Genomic DNA, 10645 nt, shown 5'->3' with positions numbered 1-10645 from the left:
GAAAAATACAGGGAAAACCCATACATTCATATTGGTCTTTCACAGTAATGAATATTACAGTTTCTGTTTTCGAATCTTAGCTTCAGCAAATTTGTCAATGATTTCATCAAAATTGATCTTCTTTGCATATTCATATTCAATGGACAGTATAGCTAGATTCGTCAATCTATCATTGCTCATAGTTGATCGAAGAACACTTTTTATTAATTTTAATTTTGAAAAGTTTCTTTCACATGAAGCAACAGATACACAAATAGTTAGGAAAAGTCTTAAACATAAGGATAAGTTTGGCACAGATTCATAAAAATCCCATTTCACAATAAATTCTAGAAATTGCAAAACTGTCCATGCCTTTGTTTCTTTGGGATTCATTCCAGCAGCTTTTAAATGTCTCCGTAGTCAAAAAATTTCCAGTATGATATCTTCACCAGAAAATTCATCATAAATTTCAGTTATATTTGGTAAAATCTTGCGAAGGTTTTCTTCTTCTGCAAAAATTAGAGAGAATGGCTGAATGATAGCAAACATTGACATTATTTGATCCTTTGCTTTAGAACGAGTCTCCAGTTCTTGGTGAAAACGATCAAGACATTCAAACATAGCCCTTGTGGTTTTTTCTGTCAAAGTAAGACCAGCATCTTTTGTTGTTTCTCCAGGCATTCTTCTTCGAAACTTGATTCTTTTTTCTATGCCAATGTCCATGTCCTTACATTTTGTTGTTCCATAGTTAATGGCCTTCTCCACAATTTCTGTGCGCTGGTCTTCAAGGAACAATTTTAAAGCTTGCAGTTTCACTGTACATTGTTCAAGGCTGATCCCGGCTGTTTGCAAATATTTTTGTGTCTGGTTAACCTCATGCAAAACTTCACACCAGAAAAAGAGATAACACAGAAAAGAAAAATCACATACAGCAGAGAGCAAAATCTGAGCTGATCCTCTTGTATCCACATTTTCTTTTGAATCACACAGTGCTTCAAGGGTTGAAATTAACTTTTCAAAATTTGTCTTTATGGCATGCACTGCTTCATAATGAGCACTCCATCTTGTCTGGGAAAGTCTTTTCACTGTTATACCTACATTCTACAGCATTTCCCATCGATGAGTTGAGACTGAAAAGAATGAATACACTTTTTCCAAAGCTCCAAAAAAAGTCACATATGAAGAAACACTTCCAAAAGAGTGAACTCCACAAAGGTTCAGAGAATGATTTGCACAAGGCACAAATAAAGCCTTGGGATTAATTTCTTTGATTTTTGCCTGAACACCACCATGAATGCCAGCCATAGTTGCAGCGTTGTCATAGCCTTGACCACGACAGAGGTTTATATCCAGTCCATCACTATCCAGTTGTTTCAAGATCTGTTCCGTGAGTTCAGCAGCAGACTTCCCAGAAATAGGAAAGAAGCCCAAGAATGATTCCTTTATTTCAACGTTATCATCTTCAATATAGACATATCTGATCACTTCACACATTTGATCAGTGTATGAAACATCAGGGGTGCTATCAAAAAGAATGCCAAAGTATTTTGCTTTTTTAATATCTGCCACAATTTTTTCTTTGACATAATTTCTCAGAAGATGAATGAATTCATTTTGAATTTTTGGAGATAAGTATGAACTCAATCTGCTTTCAGAAGGAATAGCATGTTTGATTTTTACAAAATGTTCCTTCAAAATTGGGTTATAATTTGATAGTAATTCTATCAACTCCAAAAAATTTCCTTTGTTTGTTGATAACATATCCTCTCTGTGACCACGGAAAGGAAGGTTTTGTTTAGCCAAAAACATAATTACATCCAAAACACGATGTAAAATGTCTCTCCAGTATTTTCTCTCTTTATCCATTTCCACTTCATGAATTCTATCAATAGTTTTATGGAGTTCCAGTCCCCTTGCCAAGGTCTTCCATTGTTCTAAGCAGAAGAGATGTTGTTCTGATCGCTCATGTTCAGGGACTTTAGGATTTAATTTCCACCAGTTTTTAAAGCCAGTTACAAAGACAGATGTTCCAGCTTTTGTCTCACTATCTGCAAACAGTCTGCAGCAAAAACAAAACAAGCAATTTTTTGATTTTGAATAAACCATCCAGGTTCTCAAAACTTTTTCGCCCTTTGGTAAAGATTTATAGAACCATGAGGTTGTTAAGTGTCGACTGAATCCTTTGCTCTTTTTTCCTTCTCGCTGACTAGCAGAGAAAGGTCCATTTTTATTTTGAAAAGGTTCACTTCCCTTCTTAACCAGGTTAACTCTTAAGTCATCTGGAACTGGTACTGGCCAAGCAGCGATATCACAATAAAGTAAAATGCCATACGCTATTTCTTCAAACTCTTGGTCTTTACTAGCATCCCTTTCTTCTCCACTGTTATTTTTATGCTGTTGGTGTTGACTCTTGCTATCAATTAGATTCTCTTCCTCAGTGTCAGTGCTTATAGATGACGATTCACTGTCTTCTTTCAGTTCAGGGTCATCTGAATCTTGCGTTTCTACTACAGGTATTTCGGATGTGCCAGCTTGCACTTCTTCAGAATCTTCTTCATTACCTTTATGCGATGCTGAAAGCATTACATATTTCAACATAGATCCAGATATTGATTCAATCGCCTCCCCTTTTGCTTTTTTAATTTTTCTTTGTTGAGTTCCACTAGGTCGATGTTGTTTCATGTTAGTACAGAGTCTGTACGTCAGTTGCTGGCTTCACAATAATCCAAATGACTGTGACTCTGCAAGTTCCTGCCGTGGTGTTCAGCAGCACTGTCAAAGAAAGGGGGGAAAATCCATAATGTATGAGAAATCACTTAATTGACAGAGTTGGTTAACATAGTGTATGAGAAGAGATGAAGCAGTGGTGGAGAGTACAAGGATCAAATAGCCTGAACATCGCTAAATGAATTGGTAAAGGCTGAACAGGAATGGGGAGGGGCGGGGGGTGATTAAGTACAACAATAAATTTCACAACAACAATAAATTTCACAAAGTACTTAAAAAAAAAAATCACATTTTTCCACTAAAGCAGTTCTGAAGACATTTGCTTGAACAGTCTTTTTTCCCAGTCCATAAGCAAGCAATATGAAAAAGATTTCCTTAATTATCTATTCAAACATTTTTGCTATTTACTTTCATTGTACCTAGACTATTATTCAGTAGAAAAAATTTAGTTTGTTCAATCAAGCAGAACATTCACTCATAGAAGTCCAATGTCCACACAGGATTTGATTGAACAAACCAAATTTTTCTACTGAATAATAGTTTAGGTATACTGAATAGCAAAAATGTTAAAGCCACACAGAAAAGCAGTAAAAGTCAATAGGTTCTCCAAGTGGGAACAACCTGATGTCTCAGCACTTGAGGAAAAGACCACGTAATAATGTTTATAAGATAAATCATATAAATGATTATACTGAAGCAGGGTGTCCTCAGCATGAGAGGTAAGCGAGAGGAGAGAATTCTCCAGCGCTTTACACAATAAGGCACAGGTTAATCACCCTCTGCCTGCAGTGCACACCATCATAGGACACCTCAGGTGTGCTCAAATTAATCAATGTGATAAATTAAACAGTGATAAACAATTGGTCAATCACAATAGTGCAAGATCAAACAGGTTGTTCCCACTCAGAGAACCTATTGACTTTACTGCTTTTCTGTGTGAGTAGATAATTAAGCAAATTTCTGATAGCCTACAGAACTGATTCTCACCTTCCATCCCCAGCCCCCAAGACTTACCAGACCCCCCCTGCCGATGTATTTACTTACTGCCTGAACTGGATATTAAATCGTGGGGAAGAGAGGAGAAATGCGGGGAAAGAGCCAGCCAAAACTAGTATTTGTTGCTGCTGAGTACACCAATCCAGGGCAAGCAGACGCTTCCCCCATGTCTTAATAACAGACAATGGACTTTTCCTCCAGGAATTTGTCCAAATCTTTCTTAAAACCAGCTACGCTATCTACTTTTAACATAACTTCTGGCCACTTCATTTTTAAGCTTAGATCTTTCCTTCCAAACAGAGACCTTGCTAGATGTCAAATACAGCACAAGGTAACTTCACACGGACTTAACTGTGCAGGAAATGAATCTCCTCATACACCCACCATATAGTGCAAAAATGTGCAAAGGTCTGTTTTTTTCTTTCGATCACTACATAGCCTAATGCCACACAAGCAGCGCTGTTACAAACATATTCTGAAGGTCAATGCTAAGGTTGACAAAGTTTCCTTCCTTGGACCAGAAGGAGATACTGACAAACCACTGGAAGAGATTCTAAAACAACTACCCAGAAATAACACCCAAAGACCCACTCAGTGTGTGAACCAGTTGAGTGGAGTGGACTAACTGGGGGTGAAAATGGGCCCAGAGTTTGCTCAGCAGAATTTCCCAGACTACCTCTTCCTCTCAACACACTGATATGCTACCACCACCACCAACACTAGGAACACCTCACCGAGTATGCCAGCAATGCTTATAAACTTTATAAAACACATTATTATATTTTCTTATAAAGCATATATTTTAACTGAACTCAGCCTTGCCATTCACAAAAATAGAAAAGTTCCCATTTCAAGCTGTCTCATGTACACTTTTCAAATCTAACATATTGTAATCACAAAACAGAAAATAAAATTATTTTTTCTACCTTTTGTTCTCTGGTCAATATTCAAATCTTGTTGGTCCCAGGCTCTTGTTGTCTTGCTTGCCAGGGTCTCCTTTCTCCGTGCTAACCATCCGTCTGCCATCTCTGTCCTCCCCTTCCGTTTCCCTTCCCTCTCCCGGAGATCTGGCATCTTTCCTTTTTTTTGTCTCCATCCACAGATTCACCTTTTCTCAACTCCCCACCACCCCAGGATCCACCATCTCTCCCTTTCTGTTCCCAACTATCCTCCTATCCAGTATCTCTATCCCCCTCCACACCATCCCCTGTTTCCAAGTTCTCTCCCTTTCTGTTCTTTCCCTCCCTAAATCCCATTATGCACCATCTCTCTCCCACTCCTCTGTTTTTAGACCCATTATTTCTAACCCCCAAAGTCTGGCATATGCACGTATCTTTGAAACCCCCCTTCCCTCTCTCCCTCTGTGTACTTTTACACCAGGACCCCCCTCCCCCGAAGGTCTGTCCCCCCTCCGAAGGGCTACACCCCACCCCTGAAGGCCTACACCCCCCCGAAGGACTTTACCTCCCATCCGAAGGTCTGTCCCCCTCTGAAGGCCTAAACCCCACCCCTGAAGTCCTGCACCCTCCCCGAAGGATTGTACCCCCCACCCGAAGGTCTGTCCCCCCATGAAGGCCTGCACCCATCCCGAAGGCCTGCACCCACCACGAATGCCTGCACCCACCCCGAAGGCCTGCACCCCCCTGAAGGCCTGCATCCCCCTGAAGGCCTGCACCCCCCTGGAGGCCTGCACCCCCCCGAAGGTCTGTACCTCCTGAAGGCCTGCACCCCCCTGAAGGCCTGCACCCCCCCTGAAGGCCTGCACCCCCTTGAAGGCCTGCACCCCCCTGAAGGCCTGCACCCCCCCCCGAAGGTCTGTACCTCCTGAAGGCCTGCACCCCCCTGAAGGCCTGCAACCCCCCTGAAGGCCTGCACCCCCTCAAAGGTCTGTACCTCCTGAAGTCCTGCACCCCCCTGAAGGCCTGCACCCCCCCTGAAGGCCTGCACCCCCCCGAAGGCCTGCACCCCCTGAAGGTCTGTACCTCTTGAAGGCCTGCACCCCCCTGAAGGCCTGCACCCCCCCCGAAGGCCTGCACCCCCCCTGAAGGCCTGCACCCCCTTGAAGGCCTGCACCCCCCTGAAGGCCTGCACCCCCCCCGAAGGTCTGTACCTCCTGAAGGCCTGCACCCCCCTGAAGGCCTGCAACCCCCCTGAAGGCCTGCACCCCCTCAAAGGTCTGTACCTCCTGAAGTCCTGCACCCCCCTGAAGGCCTGCACCCCCCCTGAAGGCCTGCACCCCCCCGAAGGCCTGCACCCCCTGAAGGTCTGTACCTCTTGAAGGCCTGCACCCCCCTGAAGGCCTGCACCCCCCCTGAAGGCCTGCACCCCCCCACCCGAAGATCTGTCCCCCCCTGAAAGCCTACACCCCCCCCGAAGGTCTTTACCTCTCACCCAAAGGTCTGTCCCCCCCCTTAAGGCCTACACCTCCCTCTTAAGGCCTACACCCCACCCCTTAAGGCCTACACCCCCCATCTAGTACTGTCTAATGCAATTAGGTACGGGTCAGGAGGCCAGAGGGGAAGCAGGACATTGCAGCAATTCCCAACTGACCCTCCCCCCTCGCCCTCTAAAGCAGGAGCCGGCTAGCAAGAGGAAGTTGCTGATCCTGCTTTAGGGGGGGAGGGTTAGTTGATGATTTGGGAGGCCGATTTTGGGGTTTTTTAAAAATTGATTCGGGCAGAAAAAAAAAATAACAATAAAACCACCGCCAAGCAGCCCAGCGATACTCACCCTCAGTTCCTGCCTTAATTGCAGTGTCCCACGCGGCTCGGGCTCCCTTTCTTGCTTCCACCCAGCCGGAAACCGGAAGTTGCTGACCAAGCTCCGACGGCGACCCCCCCTGACCCCGACGGGGGGTGTGGCTGTGGGGGCATGGAAGTTAAAGAGAGGGCTCAGGCAGGATCACTTCGGGGACTCGCGGAAGCCTTGGAGTCGGGCCATAGCAGGGAAGTTCCCGGGCCATGACTCCAAGGCTCGAGCACCCCTAATGAGCTGGTACCCGGGGCGACCCGCCCCCCCCAGGTACGCCACTGTCAATACAGAGTGCTCAGGTGGGGGAATTACAGAGGGAATGATAAGACAGATATTGGTGCTTTAGCAAGTAGAATGACAGCTTTAACAGTGACAGCCTGGTCCCTAACAACAGATATTGATGCTTAGCAGGTAGGTTGGAATTTGGAAATTAAAACAGATTCAAAGAAGTGGACTTTGAGTCTGGATTTGAATACTGCCAGAGATGGAGCTTTGTGCCAGGCAGTTTGTTCCAGGCATATGGTGCAGCAAAGTAGAAGGGACGGAGTCTGGAGCAGGCCATAGAAAAGAAGGTTAGAGATAGGGAAGACTTACCCGATGAGCGGAGGGGGGAGGGGTAAGGAGGGGGGGGGAATGTAGGGAGAGAAGAGAGAGAGTGAGGAATTGCAGAGCAAATATATTTGTAGGCAGTGGCGTACCTAGCATATGTAAACACTTTCAACACTGAATGTGAAGATGTCCAAAAATGTAAGACAGTAACAGCATAGACCTAACTCAATCCAAAAAAACATTTTTTTGGATTAAGTTAGGTCTATGCTGTTCCTGTCTTACATTTTTGGACATCTTCACATTCAGTGTTGAAAGTGTTTACTCTATTATACATTTTGTTTTTCATCACATCTGGGTTACCAGCGACTATTTATTTAGGTACCTAGCATATGTGACAGCTGTGACCCATCATTTTTTGACACCCCCCTACAAAAAACATGATTTTTAGTAACAATCCACATGTCCAAGGCAGGATTAATTTGTCGAGGGCCACTAGGCACATAAGTACACTGGGCCCCCTGCTCCGCCCCACCCCACCATGCGCTCAGGCAGAAACAGGAAGCTGCATCAGAGGGAAGCTTTGAGCAAGCAGCACCGCTCCCACAATTACAGTTCCCGTTTCCTTTCTTACCCGCGTAGCTTGCTTGTCTTACTTTCCGTCGATGGGGGAGAGGATGCGGGGGGGGGGGGGGGGGTGCCGCGTTGCCGATCGGGGGGGGGGGGGGCGCTTTGCCGATCGATGCAGAAGGGGCCCATTGCTGTTTGGAAAAAAACAATGTTGATGCCCTTCTTCATTAGACCCCCCCCTGACCATTTCGGGCCTTAGGCACATGCCTACTTGGCCTATTGGTTAATCCTGCCCTGCACACGTCACACATGAGTCCCTAGTAAAAGGCAGCATCTTACATACAGCAGTGAGCAGTACAACAGCAATACACCCATTGTAAAACTAAACATGCCAGACTAGTACAGATCAATCCTACACTGTCAATCCTAACAGAAAACCATCTTTCGAACACAGAAAACACATTCGCCTAGTATGGAATATGTCATCACAAACTAACCCCTCCCCCTTTTACAAAACTAGTATGGATTTTAGCCAACATGGTAACAGCTCTGACGCTCAAAGAATTCTGAGCATCAGAGCTGCTACCACCATGGCTGGTGCTAAAAAACGCTTCACAGTTTTGTAAAAGGGGGGATAAAATAGAAATACATAGACAAAGGTTAAATTGAACCAGCAAGAAGCTGGACTCTGCATACAATGCAACACCACAGAAACAGTGACACATGTCTCCTAAAGCAATAAATAAATAGAAAATTTTTGTTCTACCTTTGTCTTCTCTGGTTTCTGCTTTCCTCATCTTCTTGTTACTCTCTTCCTTCCATCCACTGTCTGCCGTCTCTCTGCCCCTATATGGCATCTTCTCTTCTTCTATGCTCCTTCCAGAAACCGTATGCCTCCCCCTTCCATCTCTCCTTTCACCCCCATTGGTCTGCACATTGTATGTATGTGTTTGTGCCCCAGAATCTGAATGCTGCTTTGGAATATTTGTTAACATTTTACCTTAAAATCCAATGTATTTACTGTTAAAATATGAGTTTGTGGGACCCAGGAACGGATTAATCCAGTTTCTATTATTTTCAATGGGAAAAATTGTCTTGGAATCGAACGCTTTGGAACTTGAACGGGGTTCTAGAATGGATTAAGTTCGGATTCCAAGGTATCACTGTATTTATTTATTGTAACGTTTCTATACCATCTAATTCCTAAACGGTGTACATGATATTATACTTGTAAAACAAAATAAAACATATGACATTAATAAAAAAGTCATCCAAAAAATCAGCATTAGGGAAACAATGCCTGAAAAGGTATTTGTAAACAATTGTGAATAGGTTCTCAGAAAATCAGAATCAGGAAAGATCAATGCTTAAAAAAGGCATTTACAAATAATTGTGTTTTAAGCAGTTTCCTAAGTGTGCCTCTATCACCACATTTCTGTATAGCATCAAACACCAGGCATTTCTTTTTTGCTGAATTTGTGTCATGGAAAAAGAATTCTAATGGATGCAAGACGCCAAAATAGGGCAGAAATGGCAGCTCTGTGCATCCGAGGATTCCTTTTATACATTTCATCCCTAAGATTCACAAATCTCATACCCATCCACCAGGTCGCCCCATAGTAGTAGGGTCTGGTTCTGTTTTAGAGCCGGTGTCTCAATACCTCGACGGGTTCCTCAAACAATATGTGTCTTTGGCTAAATCATACATCAAAGATTCTACTCATTTTTTACAATACATAGATGAAGTCTCTGAAGAAATCCAGTGGGACCAATGTGTTTTGGTCACCGCTGATGTGGTAGCATTATATACCAACATTCCCCAAAGTGCAGCTGCCACTGTGGTAAAGTTTTTTTCGGCTAAAATGGTCATGTCCAAATCTAAACAAAATTTGTTGGATAAGCTGGCTGAAGTGGTTATTTATAACAACTATTTTCGCTTTGAAGACATTTTTTATTTACAAACTAAAGGAGTAGCAATGGGGGCCACAGTTGCCCCCACACTGGCATGCCTTTATATGACACAGTTCGAGGAATCTTTGGTATATAAATCTCCCCTCTTCAGACATGTTAGAAGTTGGAAAAGATTTATAGATGACGTATTTTTTGTGTGGAGTGGTGGGTTGGAAGTATTAGAACAATTTATGAATGACATTAATTCCCTTGATCCTAATATCAAGTTCACTTATCAATTTGACAGAGATCAAATTTCATTCTTAGATATAACAATCAAAATCCATCAAGGCAGTCCATCCACCACTCTTCACAGAAAAACGTCAGACCGAAATGCTCTCTTACAATATCGGAGTTTCCACCCTCGTCCCTTGAGAAACAGTATTCCGGTTGGACAATTTCTCCGGATAAAAAGGATATGTTCCTCAGAGGAAGACTTTGATATTCAGGCTTCTATCATGTATAATAATTTTCTGGAGAGAGGTTATCCACATAAAATAATTAAGGGGGCATGGAAAAGGGCCAAAAATTGCCATCGCCCATGGGTTATGACAACTAACAGTAAGAGCAAGAATCTTAAATACCAACAACAGACGGTATGTGTAATGCCGTATTCTAATAACAGTAATGATATAAAACACATTATCCTCAAGCACTGGCCTATAGTGCAATATCATAAAGCTTTGCAAGACAAACCCAAATTTGCATTCTCCAGGGCTTCTAACCTTGGAGAAAAATTGAAATACAGACCGGCCACACGTGAAATTCATTCAGGACTTCCACACAAAGCTTGTGGTAAATGTAGGCTGTGTCAGTATGTATGGGATATTTCTCAGATTAATATTCCAGGGGCGAAGCGCAATAATTTTAAACTCAATTCTGGGACTGACTGTGATTCTGCGGGAGTGGTTTATTGTATTAAATGTCCTTGTCACAAATTATACATAGGACAGACCTCCCGCAGAATCAAAGTCAGGATAACGGAACACATCAGTGGTATTCGTAATCAAAGAGCTTCCGCTCCCCTTACAGGTCATTGATTGGAGAAATCGAATTCAATCCATGATTTGAGGTACACCGTGTTGATACAAATTAAGAACTTTGACGGTGACCTCGCTAGATGTTT

At 43.3% G+C, this 10645-nt stretch overlaps 1 protein-coding gene across 1 annotated transcript; it reads right to left on the bottom strand.

Moving 5' to 3' along the window:
• Positions 1-1080: 1080 nt before the first annotated feature.
• Positions 1081-2661, bottom strand: LOC117354804 (zinc finger MYM-type protein 1-like). The gene has a single exon (XM_033932785.1). It carries the CDS (start codon positions 2659-2661, stop codon positions 1081-1083), a length of 1581 nt encoding a protein of 526 aa, XP_033788676.1.
• Positions 2662-10645: the final 7984 nt, after the last annotated feature.

This window comes from Geotrypetes seraphini, chromosome 2 (assembly GCF_902459505.1).
Source record: "Geotrypetes seraphini chromosome 2, aGeoSer1.1, whole genome shotgun sequence".
In the NCBI taxonomy this organism is placed as follows: Eukaryota; Metazoa; Chordata; class Amphibia; order Gymnophiona; family Dermophiidae; genus Geotrypetes; species Geotrypetes seraphini.
The sequence above is the reverse complement of the archived record's forward strand: the minus strand, read 5'-3'. Positions and strand labels throughout refer to the sequence as shown.